Here is a 25,228-nt window from a genome sequence, read left to right as displayed (position 1 = left end):
GTAATGATTTAAAAGCCCTTTTGCTGATGTGACTAATCATGTGATACATTATTAAATAAAAAAGGAAGTTATAAGGGGATCCCTGGGTGGCTCAGCGGTTTCGTGCCTGCCTTTGGCCCAGGGCACGATCCTGGAGTCCCGGGATCGAGTCCCGCGTCAGGCTCCCAGCATGGAGCCTGCTTCTCCCTCTGCCTGTGTCTCTGCCTCTCTCTCTCTCTCTCTCTCTCTATGTCTATCATAAATAAATAAAAATAAATCTTTAAAAAAAAGGAAGTTATAAAACAACTTTGTTGAAGTATATATGCTTGCATATACATATATCTGTAACCACTCATTGGAGGAAGAGACTGGAAAAGACATCAAAATGCAAATTGTAGTCATTGACAGCAGTAGGTCTATAGGTGACTTGTAATTTCTTATTTGTATTTCTTTTTTCATATTTTTAGCAATGAATATATATTGCTTACATCAGAAGGAAACAATAAATTTGAGGATTTAAAAAATTATTGTGGTTGTAATGGCAAAGAAGAGTAATTTTTTAATTTGTTTTGCCTTGTAATTTTTTGCTTAATTAAAATTTAAATATAAGCCCCCAAAGGGAAGCATCATCATGGAAGTGTTCTGCTTGGGAGAGGGGAAGATGGGGGAAGACAAGAAAGAGTTGTGGGGCACAGTCTGTTTATTTGTCTCCTTCACCATCCACCCCACCCCATATGCCTTTGTTGGGTCCTTTCATATCCTCCTTGAAAATCGTAGGCCTCTGTGGCCTGCATCATGGATTTGTTTGACACCCCAGTTGGATATGCCATGGCTGATATCCAGCCCTGAGCAGGCTCCTTTATTTTCATGACATGATGTCCATTTTACTGTATGTTTAAATGTAAAAACGTATGCATTTGCTCTTAAACAGCAAATGGAAAAGCTATACTCTGTGATCCTGTCAGAGAAGATAACCCCAGACTCCGAGAGAGACTGTGATGGTGCAGTTGGCAGAAAGCGAGGGGTCACATGGCATGGGTCAGATACCAGTCTACTACAGGGAGACCTTGGGCAAATTACTAAACATCTTTCTATTTTGGTTTTCTCATCTGTAAAAGGTGATGATGCTACTGGTAGCATTGATGATATAGAGATGCCTCAAGTATTAAATGGATATGGGAGGCCTGGGTGGCTCAGTCGGTTAAGCATCTGCCTTCAGCTCAGGTCATGATCCTGGGGTCCTGGGATTGAGGCGTGTGTTGAGCCCTCTGTAGGGCTCCCTGCTCTCCCTGCTCAGTGGGGAGTCTGTTTCTCCCTCTCCTTCTCCTCCTCCTGCCTGCCACTTCCCCTGTTTGTACTCTCTCTCTCTCTCTGTGACAAATAAATAAATAAAATCTCTTTTAAATAAATACATATATACATAAATGAAAGGATATATGTATAAGCATTTAGAGTGATTGGTACATGGTGTTTGCCATTATTTTCTGTTCAACTCATATCAAAATCTCAGCTACAAGAAATAATATTCATGGAGAATGTTGTCTATATATTCTTCTAAACATTCAGGGTTTTTTTTTTCCCCTACAAATATTGAATTATAGAGCTCCATATTTGGCTAACACCATTTTACCTGCTATTAAAATTATAGTTGACCCTTGAACAACACAGGTTTGAACTGTGTGATTCCACTTACACACAGATTTTTTTATATAAATATTGTATGGTAAATGTATTTTCTTTTCCTTATGATTTTTTAAAGAAAATTTTTTTCTCTAGCTTCCTATAAGAGTACAGTATATAATACATATAACATAGAAAGGATGCATTAATCAACTATTTTATGTAATCAGTAAGGCTTCCAGTCCACAATAGGCTAATAGTTGGGGGGATTTTTTTTTTTTTTTGCTAATTTAATTCAGTTTACTATATATATTTTTAATGACGTATAGTCAACATACAATGTTACATTGATTTCAGGTGTACAACATAGTGATTTCACAAGTTTATGCATTACGCTATGCTAACAAGTGTAGCTCCCATCTGTCACCATACAGTGCTATTACAATCCCATTTACTATATTCTATTCTATGCTGTACTTTCATCCTTCTGACTTATTCATTCCATAACTGGAAGTCTGTATCTTCCATTCCCCTTCACCCATTTTTCCTATCCCCCCTCATACCCTTCCCTCTGGCAACCATTGCTTTTCTCTGTATTTATGGATCTAGTAGTTTTGTTTGGGGGGGCGTCAAAAGTTATACACAGATTTTCAACTTCATGGTGGGGGATAGGAGCCCTAAATTCCCTTCTTATTCAAGGGTCAACTTATGCTAAAGTATGCTTTGTTATGTCACTTGTCTTTATGAAAATGCTAAGAAATAGGGGCGCCTGGGTGACTCACTCGATTAAGCATCTGCCTTCGGCCCAGATCATTGTCCCTGGGTACTGGGATCAAGCCCTACATGCTACCTGCTTGGCAAGGAGTTTGCTTCTCCCTCTCCAGCTCCCACTCCCTCTGCTTGTGCTTGTGCTCGTGCTCTCTCTCTCACTCTCTCTCTCTGTCAAATAAATAAGTAAAATCTTAAAAAAAAGAGAGAGAGAAAGAAAAAGAAAAAAGAAAAGAAAGGAAAAAGAAAATGTTAAGAAATAGACATAAGAAACTTGTTGTCCTGCTCATCACAGGGATGGTGTTAATGATGTTGACCATATTCAACTTGAAGGTGCTTCCGAAGGACCCATACCAAAATCTTTCCCCAGACCTCAGGCCTTCTTGTTTACTCACGGGTTTTAAATGCACAAGCGATTTAACTTCTGTTTCTAATCACGGCCCCTTCCTTCAATTGACCATAGTAACTATTCTGAACCTCATGACAAGCATTCTTGAATCCTGTCCATGAATTCATGGGGTTTTTTTCTACCCTTCTTTATCCTCTACTTCGAATTCCCCATGTATTTGTAACCTAGTGTATCATGCATATTTCTATAAGCTAACTCAAAATCTTTTCTTTTATTAGAATGAGACAGAGACTAAGTAAATAAACAAGTAATAAATGTGTACTGATAAAGACGGTGTTAATGATGAGACTACAAAGGGAAACTCTGTTTCCTGATTGCATTCACACCCAAGTCTCAGCCAGGGTTGTGTCACTGGTTGAGTTTCACAACCCTTGTCAAACAGTTCGAAGTTGTTGCAATCTCTTTCAAGAAAAACAACAACTATCAGTTAGCCGGTACCAATCTGTCATTAAGAGAAACCTTTTCAGAGTCCTGAAAAAAAGTGGTAGGCTGCAAAATGACAACTAAATAACAGAGCAAATGTATATAAATGCCCAGTGTCTTCTGGAGTAATGACAATGAATTTGCATGAATTGTTGTAGGCTCAGCATGGAGTATTAAGCCTAATTTCTCATGGATGGGAGAGCAAGTTCACAAAAGCTCACAGGAAAGAAAATGACAATACCATTCTGAATCACGGAATTTTTTAAGTTGGATGGAATCTTAGTATTCTAAAACTGTAAAGCATTACCAAAAAGTCCAGCCCTCTTGAAGCCCACAGAGGCTTACAGGGGCCATGTAGCAAGTTTCCAGATGCAGGACTGGGCTCCGGATCTGCTGATGACAGTGTCTCCGGCACTAGGCGCTAGGCCCAGATGACTCTAGCATAAATCCACGTGTCCTTTTGGATTTGTGTAGAAATCCAAATGATAGGCTAGAGGAAAGTCACCCTACTTGTCTCCAAGCACGAGCCGCTGTGTGAACACCTTTGCCAGGCACAACGATTTGAAGCCACGGGTCAGGACCAGGTCTGACTCCGGCCCCTGCCAGCCAGCTGGTCTGAGAGCAGAGCTGCCCCAACCCACTCTCAGCCCCATGCTTCTCAATGAGGCTGAGCTTTAGAATCACCTGCAGACCTTTTAAAAAATACCGATGACCAAACACCATCCAGACCAATTAAGATTTAAGATTTTATTTTTAAGTAATCACTACACCCAACAGGGGACTCAAACTCACAACCCTGAGATCAAGAGTCACATGCTCTCCGGTCTGAGCCAACCAGGTGCGCCCCCCACACACGACATCATTATTTTTTTAAAAAAGCTTCCCCAAAAAAATAAAAATAAAATAAAAAATAAAAACCTTCCCAAATGATGCTAATATGCAGAGTTGAGAACCATTGTTATAAATAAATAAGCAGCTTGCCTATCTGATGAAAACCGAGCAGCCCCGAGACCAGCCGGTTTAGAAATAGTCCTAACCACCTTGTCATGCTTCCCCCATGACCTAATATAGTATCAAAGGTCTGTCCCTCTCCCCAGGTACTCTGGTACTACACTATTGCTGCTGACTCTTTTGCTCACATTAATTGAGCACCTACTCCCTACATATCAGGATCAGGAGATGATCATGGCACAGTTCCTGCCTTCAAGGAGCTCACAGACAGGTCAACGCAACATTCACAGATGAATGGAAAAGAATACTGGCCAATGTTTATCAAAGACATACCAGCAACATACCAGACTCAGCTCCAAAGCTGTGTGTGTGTGTTGACTCACTTAACTTTCCCAACAGCCTGAGGAGATAGGTACCATTACTATCAAGCCCATTTACAGACAAGACTCGTGGGCCATGGAGAGAATGTTTGTGGTTACCTAAGCTCTTTAGCTAGTCACAGAGAGGCTTGGAGGCAAACTGAGGCAGCCTGGCTTTAGCATCCACACCTTTAGCCGCCACCCTGAGTTGCATGAGTGGATATATTCAAAGCCATGGAGACATGAAAAGACATTGACATTGTTCATTCAGAGAGTGGGGAACAATCCATGTGATTGAAAAGTTGGCTTGGGGCCAGTCTGTGAAAAGCCTATGCACTGTGAATGGGGGGGTCTCTATTTTCCCTTCTATAGACCAAGGGTAGCCAGCCAAACTTTTAAAGTGAGGAACACAATGATCAGATCCACATTTTACTTTTCTTTTTCAAGAATTTATTTATTTAACAGAGAGAGAGAGAGGAAAGCACAAGCAGTGGGAATGGAAGGCAGAGGGAGAGGGAGAAGCAGGCTCCCCGCTAAGCAGGGACCCTGGGATCATGACCTGAGCTGAAGGCAGATGCTTAACCATCTGAGCCACCTAGGCGCCCCCAGATCTGCATTTTAGAGAAGAGGCATGGGGTGGAAAGACTAAAAATGAAGGACAGAGAGGCAGGAGGACAGAGAAAAGAGGCAGGTCACCTAGACATTTCTGACTTAGAAGTGACAGGATTTTGTGGCTGATTGGAGATGGAGAGAGAGGAAGAAGCTCCCAGGCTTGTAATGAGAGAGACTTGGCAGGCAGGTGCTCTGAATAGAAAAGCAGTGGGTCTGTGGAGGGCAGGTAATGAGTTCAGCTTTGGACATGTTCGGTTTCCGCACACCTTAGCACCTGCCAGTTGCTGAGAGGCGTGACAGCAAAGCCACGTCAGACCCTTTGGGCTCACAGAGATATTTCTTTGCAAAATCATAAATATGGAAACTTCCTCAAGGTTCTCAAAAAAAACTGATTTTCAAATTTGGATGTCATTTGAAGAGACACTGAAAAGCACACTGTGATGGGGACTTCATTGCTTCCAAAGGTGCCATCCAACCAAAATTAGAAAAAAAAAATTCTCTTTATAGTTATGGAAGGAATCAAAAATAATCAAGCCAGCCCCAAATGAAGTTTATGAGAAGTAAAAAGCACATACTTTTCAGCTACCTAAATATTTGAGTTCTGGGTTTTTTGGGGGGTTTTTTTTGTTTGTTTTTTTGTTTTTGAGTTCTGTTTTAAGGAAAATGGTGGCACTGGGTGTGTGTGTTTAGAATGCTTAGTTCTAAATAGACTTTTCTCCTCCTAATTTTATGGCATAGTTCATATTCATCTTTTTGTCTCTAAACTGTTTGCTTTTGGGGCACCTGGGTGGCTCAGTCGGTTAAGCGTCTGCTTTCAGCTTAGGTCATGACCCCAGAGTCCTGAGATTGAGCCCTGCATCAAGCCCTGTGTCAGGCTCCCTGCTCAGTGTGGAACCTTCTTCTCCTTCCTATGTCTGCCATTCCCCTCTCTGTTAAATAAACACAATTTGAAAAAAAAACCAAAAACAAAAACAACAAAAAAACCTGTTTGCTTTTATCTACTTTGTTCAAGAGACACCTATAAAACGAATGTTTATTACACAATTTAGCCATAAATTATGACTAGTATTTACATGTGAATTTTTAAAGTATAATCCCTAAATATAATTTAGAATAATTCTCTGATAAATATAACAGCTTAGATTAGTTTGAAATCATTTTCAAAGAATAGTTGGTAAAGTAATTCTATTTCTTCCTCCATAAGCATTAATAATTACTTTTCAAAAAAAGAAAAAATAAAAAAATAAAAAATAAAAAAATAAAAAAATAATACTTTTCAAAAGATCTACCCAAATTTTGGATTGCTTTTCTATAAACTTATATTAGATCAAGGGTTGCTGTGATGGTCACTTTTAGGATTTCAGAGGAAAGCCCTGCCATCCTCTGCAGACAGGAACTCTTCCTTGAGAAACAAGCTTTGACTTATCACTGGGCTTTAGTAAAAACTAAATGGTAACCACAGACCACGATGCACACTGAGCTGCCCTTCATGAATTGGGTGTGGTCTAACCCACCAAAACCATAAAGTTGGGTCTACACAGCAACACTCCACTGTCAAATTAAAGTGGCATACATGACATTGGGCTTGAGCAGTCCCTGGAACAACTTACATGAAGAAGTGGCCCAATGCCCATGGCCCCTCTTCCTGAGACATTACCTTCTCTCTCCCAGCCTGCACCTATGGCTTCATGGGGAGTTCCCTGTGACCAGTGGACTAAGGAAGAAAAAATTTGATCCTGGTTTACAGGTTCTACATATTATGCAGGTACCACCTCAAAGCAGACAACTCTAAAACTCTCTCCTGGGACATAGCTGAAGGACAGTAATAAAGGGGAATACTCCAGTGGACAGAATCACAAGAGCACTGCAGCTGGTTGTTTATTTTGCTGGAAAGAAATAGCCTTTCAGAGGTGTTGCTCTATACCAATTTATTTGTGGACAACAGCTTGGAAGGAACATGATTGGAAAATTGGTGACAAGGCAGGCCAGGAAAGAGGTCTATGGGGAGACATCTTTTTTTTTTTTTTTTTTTTTTTTTTTTAATGTTTATTTATTTATGATAGTCACAGAGAGAGAAAGAGAGAGAGGCAGAGACACAGGCAGAGGGAGAAGCAAGCTCCATGCACCGGGAGCCCGACGTGGGATTCGATCCTGGGTCTCCAGGATCGCGCCCTGGGCCAAAGGCAGGCGCCAAACCCCTGCGCCACCCAGGGATCCCCTCTTTTTTTTTTTTTAATAATAAATTTATTTTTTATTGGTGTTCAATTTGCCAACATACAGAATAACACCAAGTGCTCATCCCGTCAAGTGCCCCCCTCAGTGCCCGCCACCCAGTCACCCCCACCACCCAGGAGATATCTCTGAATGGGAAAAGAGTGTTAAGATATTTGTGTCCCGGGGTGCCTGGGTGGCACAGTTGGTTAGGCATTAGACTCCTGGTTTCAGCTTAGGTCAGGATCTCAGGGTCATAAGATCAAGCCCTGCAGTGGTCTCCATGCTCAGCAAGGAGTCTGTTTGAATTTCTCTCTCCTCCTCCTCTGCCCCTCCTGCTCATACTCTTTCTCTCAAATAAATCTTAAAATAAATAAATAAATAAATAAATAAATAAATAAATAAATAAAATAAAAAGATATGTGTGTCCCTTGTGAATATTCACCAAAAGATGACCTCAGCAGATGAGTGTTTTAAAAAGACATAAGTAGATGAGATGGCCCGTTCTTCGTATACCAATCAGCTTCTTTCCCTGGCCATCCCTGTCATCACTCAATGGGTTCATGAACAAAGTGGCCATGGTGGCAGGGATGGAGGTTATGCATAGGCCCAGAAACATAGACTTGTACTAAGGCTGACCTGGCTACAGCCACTGCTAAGTGCCATCACTGCTGCAGCAGTGAGTTTCCCATATGGCACCATTTCTTGATCAGCCAGGTGGAATGTTGATTACATTGAACCACTTCCATCATTTTGTTCCTCCTGAACAGACACTTATTCTGGATGTGGATTTGCCTTCCCTGCATATGTTTCTGCCCAAACATCTGTGAACTTACAGAATACTTTATCCACCATCATGGTGATCCACAATACTATTGTTTCTGATGAAGGAACTTGGCCAGTGATGTGTGGGCCCACGTCAGTGTCATTCACTGGTCTTACCATTTTCCCCACCATCCTGAAGGAATGGACTGATAGAATAATCGCCTTTTGAAAACTCCAGTTACAACTCCCAGCTGGGTGGCAACATCTTCAGGGCTAGGACTTTGAATTCCAGGAAGCTTTATATGCTCCAACTATGGTGTTGTTTCTCCCATTGTTTTGCCACAATTTGCTAATCCAGGAAACCAAGGGGTGAAGATGGGGGTGGCACCACTCACTATTATCTCTAATATGTGATTCACTAGCAAAATGTATACTTCCTATCCTTGAGATCTTCTGCTCTGCTGGCCCAGAGATCTTAGTTCTAAAGGAAGGAAAGCTTCCACCAGTAGACACAGTAGTCAGTCCACTGAACCAGAAGTTGAGACAGTCACCCAACCACTTTGAGCTCCACAAATCTCTGAATCAACAAAGGGAGTTACTGTGTTGTTTGGATTGATCCTGACCCAAGGGAAATTTTGGTTGCTACTACACAATGAAGTTTAAGGAAGAGGATGTCTGGAATAACAGATCTGTTGGGGCATCTCTTAGTACTATATATCCTGTGTTTCAAGTCAGTAGGAAACTACAACCAAATTCAGGCAAAGGTTTAGGTCACCTCTCCAGGTTGAGAACTATGACCAGCTGAAGTACATGCTGAGGGCAAAGGAAATTATGAAATGGATGATGGAAGGCAGCTATAAATACCAGGTATAGCCATGTAACTGGTTGTTGAATTGAGGACTAAGTCAAGTTCTTCCTTATGTTTGTATATATACGTACACACACATATATATACACACAGAAATAGAAAATTTGTTTTCTTCCCTCATCGTGTATCATTACATACTAACAACAGTAAACTTCATATTACATTACTTATGTAGATCATCAAGAAGAGTGAGCATGACTCAGAGTTTGCATCCTTTTCTAGGGAGAAGGTTGTTCAGGGTCATATGCAGGAATAGTTCTATCACATCAGATATAGGACCTTGTTATTGTCCTTATTTGTTGATTAAGTATGGTTCAAAGTGGAGTGTGAGTGCCAGGTTGACAAGAGGTGGACTGTATAACCATCAGTTCATGTGTCAACTTGGGTAGTCCCCTTGTTCAGCCAAACACTAATCTAGGTGTTGCTATGAAGTCTTTTGTAAAGGTTTTTAATGTCTGTTATCTATTGACTTGGACTCTCCTCTGGGTGGGCCTAATCCCATCAGCTCAAAGGCCTTAATAGAACTGGTTTCTTGAAGAAATTGTCACCTGTGGACTAGGTCCCACTCATTCCCAAGTTCCATCCTGTCTTTTCTGATAGTCCCTGACCAGCAAAAAAGATGTTAGAGATAGAGTCCAGGAATACACTAGAAGGGTCAAAGAACTCTAGAGTGTGAAAGGAGCAGATGGAAGCCATAGCTTAGGAAACCAAGGGACTTGTGAACCATAGTGCAGACGTGAAAACAGTGCCAGTAATTAAAGACTCCGGGACTTAGCACATGTTCCCTCCATCAGAAATGGTCCCCCAGATCTCCGCTCAAGTGCCCAAGACCATAATCACTCAGTCCATAGCCTGTGACTCACCACTCTGGCCACTTTTCCTCACAGCACTAGGTGACAGGACATACTGCTTTATCTGTCATCAGGTACATACTCTTTCCCAACCAAAGTAACTTGCCCGGCAAGTTCAGCATTCAATCTTCAGTACCCTGGAATTTAGCTGGCATCCAACAGCTGTTGAATAACTAGGGGTACTCCCTTCCTTAAGAGCTTAAAGATGACAACTTCCAAATTAACTCTTTAAATAAAACCTCCTGCTAATTGGCAATGCAAAACAGCTGAACTGTAATGTTTTGGTTGGTAAGAAAATATTGATAAGCTCTTAATAGTTTAAATAGACTCCTACAATCATGATAAGCCACAAAGTATTTGCTGCAACAGAAAAAATTTAAAATCTGGGGCACTTGGGTGGCTCACTCAGTTAAGCAGCTGCCTTTGGCTCAGGTCATGATCCTGGGGTCCTTGGATTGAGCCCCACATGGCACGCCCTGCTCGGTAGAGAGTCTCCTCTAACACAAATAAAATAAAAAAAATTTTTAAAAATTAAAATAAAATAAAATAAGAAAAACTTAAAATTCAGTAGGGGCGCCTGGGTGGCTCAGTTGGTTAAGCGTCCAACTCTTGGTTTTGGCTCAGATGGTGATCTCAGGGTCAGGAGGTGAAGCCCTGCACTGGGCTCTGAGCTGGACATGGGGCCTGCTGAAAATTCTCTCCCTCTGCAACTACCCGACTTAAAAAAAAAAAAAAAAAAACCTTAAAATTCAATAGATTGCTCTTTCAGCCATTTCTTTTTATTTACAGTTTGTGTTCAATGCAAATCAATTCCATAACATGAGAAGTTACTATGAATCAAAGCATAAATACACAAACACAATATACAATCCAAAACTGATGTACAGCATTCAGGGATGAAACAAAACGTAATGTTCATTCACACACACAGTAGCTTGAGATCTGTTGGATATTGTTGTTCTGGTGTAGGTTCCTAAAGATGGGAAAAATGACTTTGGTTATCAAGACTACTGTGGCCATATTAGATACTGGAACATCTAAGCATCAGTGTGTGACCATGCGAACAAAAGACCTTAGAGTGTCTATTTTTAAAAAGCTTTCTGTGCATCGAGGCAGTTGTGAAAAGATTTACTTTCCAGAATCAAGCCCACTTTAGGCTTAGGACCAGGTTCTAACTATCTAAAAATATTGACTAACAGAAAGTGTTCCAAATGTGGCTATTCTGATTCAGAGTTTTTTTTTAAAAAAAAAAGTATTTACAGAAAAAGTATAAAAGTTTTTCCGAATTTAATGTAAGCAAGCTTCCAGTCTTCACTTCCCAAAAACTTGATTTATGATTTTTGGCTCCCGCACATATTTTGCCTTTTTTAATTTCAAGATTTGTCGATTTTACCTTCAAAACAGATCATTTTTAAATTTTAAGAAGTACTCCACCTATGCAGAAATAAGCATTTTGAAATTAGTTGAAGTCAACGTACTTCTACTCTTTGGAATCAGTTTAGCTAAATGAATCTGGCACCCTTGTTCAATAGGAATAAGTGATAAGTATTTAAGCAAAATTTATTCGTTATGCTTCACAATCAGGGGTAGATTCCAATCCATCATTGCCCTGGCACATGTCAATTACTATATAAAAAATCAAATGCAATGTCAAACCCAAAGCCTCAGAGGAAAGAGTTCAGTTCCCAAGAAACAGTGATAGCTTAACAATGTAAAACTTTTATCTAGAGTACATAGGCATTAAATTAGTACTGCTGAAACAATGCATTGAGGATTTACAGTAACACCTGGAAGTTCCTTCTAATGTACATATAAATAGAATCATGGAAGCTTCTTGTATTAACCGTTTTATGGCCTTCAAGATTTAATGAACCGAATGAAAACTGAATCTGTTCATATCCCATCTTTTACATCTCGGTAAGAGAAAATCTATTCTCATTTTCAAGGTAGAATTTTACATGTCCATACTTTTTAAGCCACATTTAAAGAAATTATCTCTTATCTAATCTTGGATGTTGTCTCTTCATCTTGTACATGAAACTCCAGTAGATTTAATAGACATTCATCATCTAGTCAAACCCTTCACATGTTCTTCAAACCAATCAAATTTGGGATCCTCAACATTTTGTGTCAATAAAATAAGGTGTGGAATTAGCAGATTCAATGAAGACCTTTATTTTTCCTTGTCACACTGGATGTCTAGACGCCATTTGGATTGGGTTTAGAAGATGGGGAAGTATAGACGTTTCTTGGCCTGAGTCTTTTAACAGTAGAGATGTAGAAGGGAGAATGAGATCACGAAGAGACTGGCTGTTGACAGCAGAGCACCGCCAGTTGGTGTGGTGGTGGTATTTGCTGGATTTGGGGCAGTCGAGGTACTCTGGGAGGAGTTACTTGAAAGTGTTACAATAGTTGTTTGATTTGAATAAATCTAAAATATATAAAAAAGTTACACTGATAAATTTCCACACATCACAGCTGCCTCCCTGTACACCTACTATGCAATTAGATAGATGATATGTTCTTAAATTGCTCTTCTCCCATTATTTCCTTACCCCTGCCCTTTTAATTCTGAATTCTTGCTTAGTCCCAGTAAATCATTCTTTCAGTTTCAACACAAACTACCTACAGATGCCTAAATTACTACAAGTAGCAGCAACCAAAACTGTTCCTCGGTAACTATAACTCTCAAGAGTGTGACTTTATTTTTAATTCTTTTTTGAAGAAATAAAGGACCAAATTAACTAATCTAGTTTTTGTGACCATATTGACTTACTGGCATCACAAAAAGATTTACTCTGTTCTCCCAGGAAGTGGAAGATTTTACAGTTGCATGACTCACTTGGATTCTAAAATACTGTACAATTTGTGAATTTGTAAAACGGTCTATCCTGGATTTGCTAGGTAACTTTCCCATACCCACTTAACACAGCCTTGCATTTAATTGGAGGGGACATGGGATACCCTATCTGCTCCCTGAAATCTTGAAATTCTATAGATATATACAGTCCCCGAAATGGCTACAATATGGGTTTTAAACTGAAAGATAGGAGCCCTTTCCTTGAAGCATAAAGACTTCTCCTCCAAACAACAGGAAGTCAGAATGACTTCACAAAAGACACCAAGGAGGTCTGGTGTTAAGTTTTCACCAGTGGCAGCGTCCCTGCCTGGTCATTAAGCCCAGCGCTGTGGCCAAGAACCAGGGTTCCCCCAGGGTCCCGCTGCCTGAGTGGCATCATTCCCCACACTGATTTTTCAAGTCACGAAATGCACAGTCCAGCGGGGCACGTGATAATCTCTCCTTTGTCACAGAACAAAGGCAGATGGGAGATTTCAGCTCTCCCTGCGAGGGAGGGTTTACAAGGGCTTCTGATTACAGGCAGGAGGGAGGATGTGGCAAGGGAGCAGGTCTGGGCCACATGCACATTTCGCTGCCTAGGATCCCAAGACAAATCCATCCTGTAGCAGCATCAGCTCCCTTTGTTGTAAAACCCATCATTAGGCAAATAGGGGCTTAAAATATGTAAACCCTACCCGCCACCCCCACCCTCCAAAAAAAAAAAAAAAAAACTAAAGAAAAATGTTGATCAAATCAAACATCTTTCCTGGGCACCTACTGTGTGCAAGATTCAGCTTGTCCTACCAGGAAATAGCACTCCCACTAAAAGGAAAGCATGAATGATATGGGAAATTATTTAAAGCGGGGCGCTGTTTGGGGACAATACCTGGTTTGGGATGCCTGGGTTATCTGTTCTCATTTATACAAAGACCCCATAGTGCAGCAGGTGACCTTTGTCACAGAGCCTAGTGCACCAAATTGGAGAATCTAAAGGTCCTGCTCCACTAACAAAAGAAACTAATGTTAATCTAGGAAATGGACATCAGACAGCAATTTCCCCACCCAAACTAGATGTGCCTCACTAGAGCCTCCCTCTTTGAAATTTCGGGGGTGTGGGGGGGGGAAATCTGGTCGGAGAGGAGATGGGGTGCGGGAGGGGGTGGGGGAGCAGCCCGGTTCCCTGCGGCCGCGCCCCTCCCCCACCGAGGAACCGCGGAAGGCTCGGGAGCGCAGCCGACCCGCAAGACAATAGGGTGCAGTTACCGGGCCGCGGAGGGGAAACTGAGGAGCGCTGCCCGGTGAGCCCAGGCCGTCGCGCCCAACTTGTCGGAGGCAAAGCCCGGGAGACGCTCCTCCCCGGGGCCCACGTCCCCACCCCTGGCCCCTGGGCGCCAGCTGCCGGGAAGACCGACCCCCCTCGCCGCCCCCCGCCCCGCTCGGGCCCCCCAGGCCCGGCTGTCCCCGGAGCCTCCGCCCTCGCGGCCGCCCCCACCCCCCGCGGGGCAGCGCAGCGCCCGGGAGCCGCGCGGACGCGAGGTCGGGTCCCGGGAGAGCGCAGCCGGGCAGGGGGCGGCGGCGGCGGCGGGGACAAAGCCTGGCGGGGGGGGGCGGGGGGCTCGGGGCCGAAGCGTCCCCCGCCGCCCGCCCAGGGGCACCGATCGGGCGGCCGCGGGGCCGCGGGGGGGCACGAGGTGGGGCGCGCACCGTAAGGCGGTCCCCGGGAGGGCGCGGGGTCGGGGGGGCCACCTCGGGGGCCCCGAACCGGCCGGGCGGAGGAGGGCGGACAGCTGCGCCCCCGAAGGGGCTCGTCCCCCCTTTGTGTGCGGTGCGCGCGGGGCGAGGACGCCCCTGCAGCGAGCCCGCCGCCCTCCCGGGACGGCGCGAGGTCTCCGCGCGCCCCACAGCCGGGCCGGGGCCCCCCGCCCACGCGCGGAGGTGCATTGTCCCCGGGGCCGCGCCCCCCACCCCCACCCCCACCCCCACCCCGGGCCGAGCGCCGCGGGGCTGTGCGTCCGCGCCCCAGTCGGCGGCCGCGGGGAGGGGGGGCGCAGGCCGGTCCCCGGGGGCCGCTCCGCCCCGCCCCCCCAGCGCCGACCCCGAGCCCCCGGGCGCCCGGGCTTCACCTGCGTGGGTAGGAGCAGCGCCAGGAGCAGCAGCCCCAGTCCGAGCCTGGCCACCATCGCTCTGCCCATGTCCGCTCCGTCGGGGTCGGTGCGCGGCGCGTGTCCCTGGCTGCGGGGCGAGTGGAGGACGCGGGCTCGGGGCGGGCGCAGGCGAGGTGGGGAGCGCGGCCGGCGGGACCTTATATACCGGGACCATCACAATAGCCGTGACGTGCTGCCGCCCGCCCACCCGCGCTCCCCCCGCCGCCGCCCCCCGCCCCCCGCCCCCCGCCGGGCTCGGGCGCCCCTCCCTCCCTCCCTCCCCTCCCCCCGCCGCCCCGGAGCCCCCGGGGGGCCGGGCCGCGGCAGGTGGGCGGCGGGGCGCCGGCGGCACGCGGCTTTGTGCTCCGGGGCGGGCAGCGCGCAGGCTGGCACCGGCGCCCGGCGACTCCCACGCAGGACCCGGGGCGAACTCGCGAACCACACACGCCGCTCCCGGGGCCCGGCCCAAGTTCCCTTTGTTTCCCCGGACCTGCCATCTTCCCCCCACCCCCGAAAGAGACGTCCGGGGCCCCCGCGCGGCGAGCCGCCCTCGGTCCCGGGCCGGGGCGCGCGGGGAGGGGGGCCCCGGCTTGGGCTCTCCCCGGCCCCCGCCCCAGGGGAGGGGGCCCCTTCGCGGGCTCCTGGGCTCCTGGGCTCCTGGGACGCGTGTGCTCGGCCCCCCGCTTTGTGCTCCGAGCCCTGCGCCGGCCTCGCCGCGGAGCCCCGGGGCGCATCCCGGGGGCGCACCCGCCCCCCAGCCTGGGCTCCGCTCCGCTCCCCGCGCCCCTGTCGGCGGCCACGCGGCCACGACCCCCCGGGGCGCCGGCCGCCCCTCCCCCTCCAGCCCCAGCCGCACTGGGGACCCCGCACCTCTCTGGCGGCCCCTTTACAATTCCCGGCCCCTCCGGAATTCCTGGAGGACACACTTCTTGGGGCCCCGTTGCAAAGCACTTGGTCGTCATCCGCTCAAAGCCTGAGCTTTTGGGGACGGGCCTTGACTTTTCCGTCGCTGCCATTAGGCAATTTAATGAACTGGCGCAAATAGGAAGATTAGTCATTCTGCAGGTTTGAGTGGAAAATATTTTCCAGCCGTTCTACTGCAAAAACTTTAGGGCATCCAGCAGAAGTGGAAGTCATGTTACCAGTGGAATATTTTCGGTTTGAATGTTTATTGCAGGATTTAAGCCTCTTAAAGTTTGCCGGAGCGTCTGAGGGTCTTTAAAGGAGGACAACGGAGACCCAAGCTAGTAGGGTCGTGGATTTGTTGGAATCTCACCTTTCCCCAACAGTCCCGTGACAATGGGCTCCACAGTGGTGGGTCGTTGGCCCAGTGGCTCTGTGCCTCAGTGGTCAGCCTCTAACTCAGTAACTTTCCACATTCGGTATGTGCTTGGGAACACAGGAATTTCTGTCCTGCACCAGGGTTATCCCATTGTATAGAAATAACCTTCTCCAGCCTCCTGCGGTGTGAACGGACTGGGGCTCGGGGAGTGCCTACTTCCAAGGCAGGGCTCCGAGCACCTGGGCAGGTGCTCGAGAAGCAGCTTATTGTACTAAGTGGTGGTATTCACAGCATGCCTTTATTTTTATTGATCCCCCCCCACCTCCTCCCTCCTCTTATTAACTTAAGGAGCTGGACTAATGGAATGGTTAAGAATACAGGCTCTCGACTCAGAGTGCCTGCGTTCAAATCCTACTTGTGCCAGAGAAAGCCTCAGTTTCCTCATCTGTAAAATGGAGGTAATAGAACCACTCTTAATTGGTTATTAAAGAGTTACTGTGTATAAAGTGTTAGAACAGTGCCTGTCTCATGCCGGAGCTCTCAGGTGGTGGTTGCTCTTGCACGGAAGGTCCCAGGAACTGGAAAACGACTTACCTTCTTTGCAGCTGTGACTTGTGAAAGAAATAACAAGCATCAAAGAGTACCCCAAATTGGTAAGGGACTTGGGATCTCTGCTTTGTGAGCCACTTCATCACCAGCTAATGAGACTGCATAATTCACAAAGCAAGGCCCTTCACATCTGCTTAGCAGTTCCCCTGGGCATCCTATACAGGGTGTGGCCCAAGAGCGTTGGCAATTCCCGATTCTGCAGGCTTAGCCCTCCTGGAAAAAGCCCTCTTGACAAATGCCCATTTCACCGGCCCAAACCTTTCCCCTGGGATTCTTTTTGTCGATGATTTCTTCATGTTTATCTGCTCCTGGTTTCCTGTACTCATTTGTCTGCTTTTTCCCTTAGCCAATAATAACTCACGCTACTAAATTGTGAATCTCATCAGTTCTCCTAGAATTTTTCTTAAGACACATGTCCAATTTCCTTTTTTTTTTTTTTTTTTTTTTTTTTAAGTAGGTTTCACATGCAATGTGGGGCTTGAACTCACGACACTGGGATCAAGAGTGCACGCTCTGGAGACTGAGCCAGCCAGGTACCCCTCCAATTTCAATTTTTACAGAGAAATTATTTCACGGAATGATCTTAAAACCAGTTGATTCAATAAATTGAGGAATATGTGGAAAGCCATAACTTTATATTTTACTATTTTTTTCATGAGATGGCATGTGACCTAACTTTTTTATACTAGTTCTCTTATTAGTAAAACTAAGGGAGCAATACCTACAATTTCTTTTTTTTTTTTTTAAGATTGTATTTATTTATTCATGAGAGACACAGAGAGAGGCAGAGAGACCCAGGCAGAGGGAGAAGCAGCTTCCCTGCGGGGAGCCCGATGTAGGACTTGATCCCAGGACCCCGGGATCACACCCTGAGCCAAAGGCAGACGCTCAAACACTGAGCCACCCAGGCATCCCATTACCTACAATTTCTAAGTTCAGAACTCTGAGGAATAGTACAGAACCAGACTGGCACACCTTACAGTAGACTCCAGAGTCAGACCTGTATTTGAATCCTGACTCACCACTCTTTAACAGTCCACCCTACACCCATGAATTCCTCACCTGGCAAATTTTACCCGCTTCACAGGATTATGCACTTAACTGAGATAAGGTGCATGTTTAGCAGAGTGTCCACCACATAGTAAGAACTCACTAAGATGCCACTTCTGTTGCTATAGGGCATATTCATTATGGGTTTTTTTTTTTTAATATTTCATTTGTATAGCATTTGCTCTTTTTTTCAAGCATCTTTGCATGTGGCATTTTATATGTGCGGCGATGAGACCAGTGAGGTCAGTGACCTTAGTTTCATTTACATTTTTGAGGCAGGAGAAGTAACTTGTGTAAGGCCCCGTAGCCAGTTATGGTGCCTCACCTTGAAGCTAGAGCCACAGCTTCCTGACCCAGGTCCCAGGTATTCTCTACTTCGCCAGCAAGAGCGGAGGCCCTGTCTTCTCTACCTCATAGCCTCTGCACCTAGCAGTCAATCAGTATTTGCTGCTTGAATGGACTCACATTAAGGGAGCAGGTTAATTTGCTTTTTAAGGCGAACTAATAAATCCTATTTCTAGGGCAGTAGTAGAAGATATTATTTGACATTTTTAGCACTTCTCAGAAAAATGGATGTGAAATATATTAAAATCCAATAAAAGATATTCCTTCTGTGCTTTATACTAGAAATGGTGGCTGGAATAATCAAATATTTCATTTAAATTCTATTCTACAATATGGTGCTATTCTTATTTATGTTCACAATATTCTTTCCCCTTATTTCATGCCACCCTAGATTTGGCTGGCATTTAATATTTTAATTTATCCTGATTTTTTAGCTAAGCCTTGTTCTGTACTCAGGAACTCCAGTGTCGTTTCAACTGTGAGTTGACAGCGAAGGTAACAAAGTGAATTAGCGCTTCTGACTGAATAGGTTCTGAGTCCCGTGCTGGAGCTGGTTCAATCCGCTGGTGGAGGCTCCCCCTGACTCTGTGGGTACATGCTGCCCCCTGCTGGCCATAAGGACCCCCCTCAGCTCTAACTGTCAAACAATAAAAACTCCTTTGTGTTGATTTTAAAAACCCTGAATTTTTGTCTAGTTTTTTGAAAACTAGACAGAAAACCCATAAAGCTAATAAACCACGGTGAACTTCTTTAACTTTTGGTTCTTTTTTTCCCCTGTAGAGTCTCTCAAAGAAATTCTCTCAGGTCTTAAGCTCCATCCAAATAAGAAAACAAATGTAAAGTGAAAGAATTATGTGCACAGAATTGCATTTTCAGATGTAAATTGGGTAGTAGGATGCCTACCTCTAAGCATCCGGGGATTTTTTTCTTAAGGAAATGAAAAAAAAAGAAGCAGCAGCACCAACAACTCTTAATCTCCTTGGCCAGATTTTAAATTCAGTGCCCCCATTGTGTTGGCAAGGATGTGAGAAAGCAGGCCCTCTCCTCAATGCTGATGGGATTATGGAAAGGAATTTGACATCTATCAGTATTAAAAATACTTTTGCAGAAATCTAAAAGGATATATGTTCAAAGATTTGTTGCAGCACTGTTTATAACCACAAAGGATTGGAAATCAAGTATCAAAGACCCGAGGCCCAGCTATAGAAGTGACAGTATATCCGTATCATGAAATATTTTAAGTCATTTAACAGAAAAAAAAAAGAGTACTTATGTACTACAAAGAAAAAGCTCCAAGATAAATTCTTAAGTGAAAAAAAGAATTTCTGTACATACAGAACACTATGTACAGTATATTATCTGTGATTAAAAAAAGAAAAAAAACTAGACAGAAAAAGACTATTTCCACAAAGATACAGAAGAAATTGATAGCGGTGCTTGCCACCAAGGAGGGGACCTGGCTGGCCAGGGCAGAAATGTTAAGACCCATTTTTCATTACATACTGGTTTGTACTTTCTGAATTTTGTATCATTATTCATTCACAAAATATTTAAATAAAATTATTTAAATAAATTAATAACCCAATACATTCTAGGGCCTTCCTTCCCAGACTCCCAGAAAACAAGCAAGTGGAAAGCCCACCTCTGTAGCCCTAGTGGCCTTGGGATGTCCTGGCCCTCTCCAGGAGCCCTCCTTCCTTCCATCATTCACAGGCTATGGGGTGTTGTTGTTTTTTTTAAGATTTTATTTATGTATTCATGAGAGACACAGAGAAAGAGAGAGAGAGGCAGAAACACACAGGCAGAGGGAGAAGCAGGCTCCACGCAGGGAGCCTGACGTGGGGCTCGATCCCCAATCTCCAGGATCACACCCTGGGCTGAAGGCAGCGCTAAACCTCTGAGCCACCCGGGCTGCCTCACAGGCTCCTTAACAAAAATTATAGTATTGCCTCATTTCATCCATCCTATGACAAGTGACACCAGTTCTCTCGGGTCCAGGTGACACATGCACAAAAGCTCTCAGGAAAAATAACCGAGCTGTAGGAAAAAAAAAAATGAAAAATCCCCTGGCGAAGCTTCAGTCTCCTTATTTTATCCTCTCTGCAGAGCAACCAATTCGGGAGTCTGAAGGGGAAGAAAAGCTTGGGTTTGGGCCTTACTTTTGCCAGGGGAAGGCCTGAGCTGGGTGGGCTCATTCCCTGTAAGAGATCTTTTTAAAATTCCCATTCCGCTCCTGGACAGGAGATGGAGTCAAGGCCTCATAGGGTCATTAAATTCTAGGGTAAATCATTGAAATCTCACTTCTACCTCACAGAAGAGAATCCCAGGCCATAAAATGATGCTATACATCATTTGCCATTTGTGTGTGAACCCTCAATGATCCTTTGCATGAAAATAATGCAATTGGAAGAGTGGGAAGTATGTGTATTTTTCATACCTAGATGACTTTCCATCGTATTTCCATGTCTCTTTGTTTTTCCTGGTCTTTCACTTTATGTTAGGTTTAAAGCAAGCGGGTCTCTCATGCTCTAAGAGATGACTAAACTTTTAAGTGGCCGGGATAATTGGATTAAAGATTTTTATTAACCAAAAGAATGTTGTAACATATAACACAATGGTATATTTAATGAAACGTTACTCAACAATCTCGAAAGCAGATGCTGCTTGCGTCTTACCCAATAGAGTTTTAAAATGTGACTCCAAAGAAGAAGCATTCTGTAATAGTAAGCCATTAAAATAAAGCCAGATGAATTTAATTTAATTAGCTAGACTGAAGAGAGATTCTCTATTGAGAGCCATATATTTGGATCTAGATCTTGGAGTTTTAAAAAAAAAAAGTCAAAAAAAAACTTTTTTAAGATTTTCTTTTCTTTTTTTTTTTTTTTAAGATTTTATTTATTTATTCATGAGAGACACACAGAGAGAGAGGCAGAGACACAGGCAGAGGGAGAGACAGGTTCCATGCAGGAAGCCTGATGTGGGACTTGATCCTGGGATTCCAGGATCACGCCCTGGGCCAGAGGCAGGTACTAAACCACTGAGCTGCTACCCAGGGATCCCCCAAGATTTTCTTTTTGAGTAATCTCTACACCCAGCGTGGGGCTTGACTTTACAACACTGAGAGCAGCAGTCACATGCTCTACTGACTGAGCCAGCCAGGCAACCCTCCTCTCAATAATCTTTTATATATTTTTTTCAGATTTTATTTATTTATTTTTAAGATTTTAATTTATTTATTCATGACAGAGAGAGAGAGAGAGGCAGAGACACAGGCAGAGGGAGAATCAGGCTCCATGCAGGGAGCCCGATGTGGGATTCGATCCCGGGACTCCAGGATCACACTCTGGTCCAAAGGCAAGCGCTAAACCACTGGCCCCCCAGGGATCCCTTTTTTTCAGATTTTAAAGTAATACATTTCCAAAATACAGGAAAGTATAATAAAGAATATCATCATATTGTACAGCTGAAACTCATATAACACTGAATTTAAAGGAAGGATATTAACGTTACAGACAGCTCACTAATCAGAAGTAACCACTAATACATTTTTTAATATTTTATTTTTGCTTCCATCTATCTGTATATTTAGTTTGTTTCTTTGTTTTGCTGAATTATGAGCAAATGTGCATAAGATTTTCTTTTTTTTTTTTTTTAAGATTTTCTTTATTTATTCATGAGAGACCCAGAGAGAGAGGCAGAGACACAGGCAGAGGGAGAAGCAGGTTCCATGCAGGGAGCCCAATGCGAGACTCGATCCCAGGACTCCAGGATCAGGCCCTGGGCCAAAGGCAGACGCTCAACAGCTGAGCCACCCAGGTGTCCCAACCGTACAATAGTCTAATTTGACATTTGTTTCTATTATACATAACATTAAAACATCCTTATGCATGTATTCTGTTTTCATTTCTGCGTGTTTTCTTATGCTATGTTCCTAAAAGTGGAACTTTGGGTCTTGAAAATAAACTGCCAACTTGTCCTCTAGAAATTTATACTCACAACACTAGTGAGAGTGCCTGATTCACAAACCTTTGCTAAATGTGAGAATTATAGTGTCAACGATATTTTTAAATTTCATCAGAAAAAGATGTTATTTTTATTTGTATTTTCACTGTCAGTGAGATTAAGCTTTTTTTCCAGCTACTTATTAACCACTTGGATTTTTCTTCTTTTATTTTTCTTTAAGATTTTATTTATTTATTCATTAGAGACACAGAGAGAGGGAGAGAGAGGCAGAGACACAGGCAGAGGGAGAAGCAGGCTCCATGCAGGGAGCCCGACATGGGACTCGATCCAGGGTCTCCAGGATCACGCCCTGGGCCGAAGGTGGCCCTAAACCGCTGGGCCACTGGGGCTGCCTGGAATTTTCTTTTTTTTTTTTTAAGATTTATTCATTTATTATTTTAAAGAGAGAGTCGGGGAGGAAGGGGCAGAGGGAGAGAGAGATTCTGAAGCAGACTCCGTACCCAGTCAGGGGCCCAATGCGGGGCTCGACCTCACAACCCTGAGATCATGACCTGAGCCCAAATCACGAGTTGGATGCTTAACTGACTAAGCCATCTAGGTGCCCCTGCAATTCTCCTTTTACAAATTGTTCTTTGTACATGTTGCCTGTCCACAGAAGTGACATGTCAAGAGTGAGCTCAGGCTGAGGAGACGCTGTATTAGATGTGACTTGATTAGATCAAATAGAGTCCATTATTGAAAGGATACAGAAGCAAGTTAGCACAGTCAGGCTTCAAAGCAGAGAACTACCGTATTTTCCAGGATAGTTAGAACGTGTTCCTAGCTCCTGAAATCCTCCGTGGGGGTGCATAATTACAGATGAAAAAAATCTAGGTGAATGTGGTTGAAATTAGACCTTCGAGAAGCTTAGTGGTCTCTCTCAACACCCAGACTTATATACATAAGGCTAACACAGTTCTGCTCATAAACTCCTCTGAACAGTAGAGGCCACCTCCACTGGTCCTGGAGTTATCTCTTCAATCTCACAGTTACACTACGCACAGTATGATTATAAGACATGGTACCCGGAGGCATGAACTTGGTTCCCTCAGTCACCTTCAGCCTCAAGAGGAAAACACATCCTCGTTCAAATACATTTGAAATTAGAATATTTATGATAGGTGTCATTTTTCCACATACCCTTGGGCATCAAGCTAGTAAGCCCTTGACTCTGCTCAAAGGCTCATCCTGTTTTTTTCTCATTTTATTGTCAGAGCTTTTTATTTGTTTTTATTTTTTAAAGATTTTATTTATTTATTCATGAGAGACACAGAGAGGCAGAGACATAGGCAGAGGGAGAAGCAGGCTCCCTGCAGGGAGCCCGATGTGGGACTCAATCCCAGAACCCCAGGATCTCATGACCTGAGCCAAAGGCAGACGCTCAACCACTGAGCCACCCAGGCACCCAGAACTTTTTATATATTAAAACAAAACAAAACATTTGCAGGGGCACCTGGGTGGCTCGGCCAGCTAAACCTCTTGATTTCAGCTCAGGTCATGAGCTCAGGGTCATGAGATGGAGCCCCATGTCCAGTGCTACGCTGGAGGGTGGAACCTGCTTAAGATTCTCTCTCTCCCCCTCCCTCTTCCCTTCCCCTCACATCTCAAAACAAAACAAAACAAAAAAACACTAGAAATTCATCTGAGTGAGGTTCTTACATGTATGCATATGACTGACCAGAATCAAATTAAGGGTAGGACTGCCAAACACTACCTAGTAACCGATCTACAAAGAACTCTACAGGATCACAAAAAGTAAAATGAGAAAGACAATGTTTTATTTATTGATTTGTTTGTTTATTTATTAAAGATTTTCTTTATTTGAGAGAGAGAGCATGAGCAGGGGGAAGGGGCGGAGGGAGAGGGAGAAGATTCCCCACTGAGCAGGGAGCCCAATGCAGGGTTCAATCCCAGGACCTCAAGACCACGACCTAAACCCAAGGCAGACGATTAACCAATTGAGCCACCCAAGTGCCCCAGAGCATGCTTTACTTAAAACTCTCCTCTCTAGAGAATTTTATATGCGGTTTGAAGAAATATTTGATAGATACTTGAATGAAAGAATATCAAAACCGTTAACCTGTTTTGTTGTTTTGCTGGTTAATTGGCTTGAGATAGTAGAGGACGTGTTGAGTGGTGCTGCCACAGAGAGTTCTTCCTTCTTCCGGAAATTTCTCAAACTCTCCTCTACAGGAAGGTACAAATATTTTAAACTAATATGGTTAAAGGCATACCAATTAGTTGCTCTACCCAGGGCACCCAAATGTCTCGGTTACCTTTTAGCCATTCTCAGCAACCTCCTTTTCTCTGTCCCAGCACCTTGGAGGGTTAGAACAACCTAACGTTCAGATCAATAGCTCTGGACAGCAGCAATCCTCTGGGGAGTTGCATGGGAGCACATGCCTGGAGGAAATCAGACCCTTCAGAGGGGGGTATGGTTTGCAAGAGTCTCCTAGGGGCTCCCAGCTAGCTCAGTGGTTCAGTGTCTGCCTTTGGTTCAGTTCGTGATCCTGGGGTTCTGCAGGGAGCCTGCTTCTCCCTCTGCCTATGTCTCTGCCTCTCTTTCTCTGTGTCTCATGAATAAATAAAATCTTAAAAAAAAAAAAGTCTCCTAGAATCACTAGCTACAGCATTTTAGCTTTTTGTTTTGTTTTTTTAAGTAGGCTCTATATCTAATGTGGGGCTTGAACTCATAATCCTGAGATCAAGAGTCGCATGGTCTACTGGCTGAGCCAGCCAGGCACCCTGCATTTTAGCTTTATTAATTAGCAATAAAAGAGGTAGCATAAGTTGTAAAGCATTAATCAGTAAATGGCACACATATGACACAATGAGTAAACAAATAATTCAAAATAATTAGCATTTATTCCCTGAATGTGTAGCTGCCATTGCAAATAAGTTTTAAAAATCGTGCTTGATTTGCAATTGTTTTTTTCCTTTAATTGCATCTGCCACCTGCTCTTAATTTGAAACAAATTAAACCCTGAAGGCAGCATCCAAAAGTAAGAAGACTAAGCAGATTTCACCTTGGGGCAAAAATTATACAACAATTTCCCCCATCTCCAAAAAAGAGTGAATCATTCTTTTCCAGAAGTGATAGATTATTTTCCATTTCGACAGCATACCCCAGTAAGCGACAGG

General features: G+C 44.2%; 1 protein-coding gene and 1 long non-coding RNA gene across 3 annotated transcripts; one reads left to right on the top strand and one right to left on the bottom strand.

Annotated features, from left to right (window-relative positions):
• Positions 1–10,564: 10,564 nt before the first annotated feature.
• On the bottom strand, positions 10,565–15,830 carry CD24 (CD24 molecule). The gene is made up of 3 exons (XM_072831901.1): positions 15,670–15,830; positions 14,779–14,956; positions 10,565–12,247 (listed from the first exon to the last, which is right to left on the bottom strand). The coding sequence occupies exons 1-3, from the start codon at positions 15,813–15,815 to the stop codon at positions 12,080–12,082; spliced, it is 492 nt and encodes a 163-aa protein (XP_072688002.1). The 5' UTR covers positions 15,816–15,830; the 3' UTR covers positions 10,565–12,079.
• On the top strand, positions 13,793–22,093 carry LOC140636559 (uncharacterized). 2 transcript variants are annotated; one of them, XR_012033760.1, is made up of 3 exons: positions 13,793–13,953; positions 17,148–17,223; positions 18,520–19,168. It is a non-coding gene; the product is annotated as an uncharacterized lncRNA (long non-coding RNA). The 2 variants fall into 2 exon arrangements; XR_012033759.1 differs by lacking the exon at positions 18,520–19,168 and adding an exon at positions 21,742–22,093 and having other exon boundaries at positions 13,799–13,953.
• Positions 22,094–25,228: the final 3,135 nt, after the last annotated feature.

Source organism: Canis lupus, chromosome 7 (assembly GCF_048164855.1).
Source record: "Canis lupus baileyi chromosome 7, mCanLup2.hap1, whole genome shotgun sequence".
In the NCBI taxonomy this organism is placed as follows: domain Eukaryota; kingdom Metazoa; phylum Chordata; class Mammalia; order Carnivora; family Canidae; genus Canis; species Canis lupus.
Note: the sequence above shows the minus strand (reverse complement) of the source record. Positions and strands in the feature narration are given on the sequence as shown.

Coding starts and splice junctions, on each gene's coding strand:
- CD24 (XM_072831901.1), bottom strand. CDS start 15,815: ATGGCAGCGACGGAAAAGTCAAGGCCCGTCCCCAAAAGCTCAGGCTTT. Junction 14,957..15,669: donor GTAAAGGGGCCGCCAGAGAG/GTGCGGGGTCCC, acceptor CCGGTATATAAG/GTCCCGCCGGCCGCGCTCCC. Junction 12,248..14,778: donor CGCTGCTCCTACCCACGCAG/GTGAAGCCCGGG, acceptor TATATATTTTAG/ATTTATTCAAATCAAACAAC.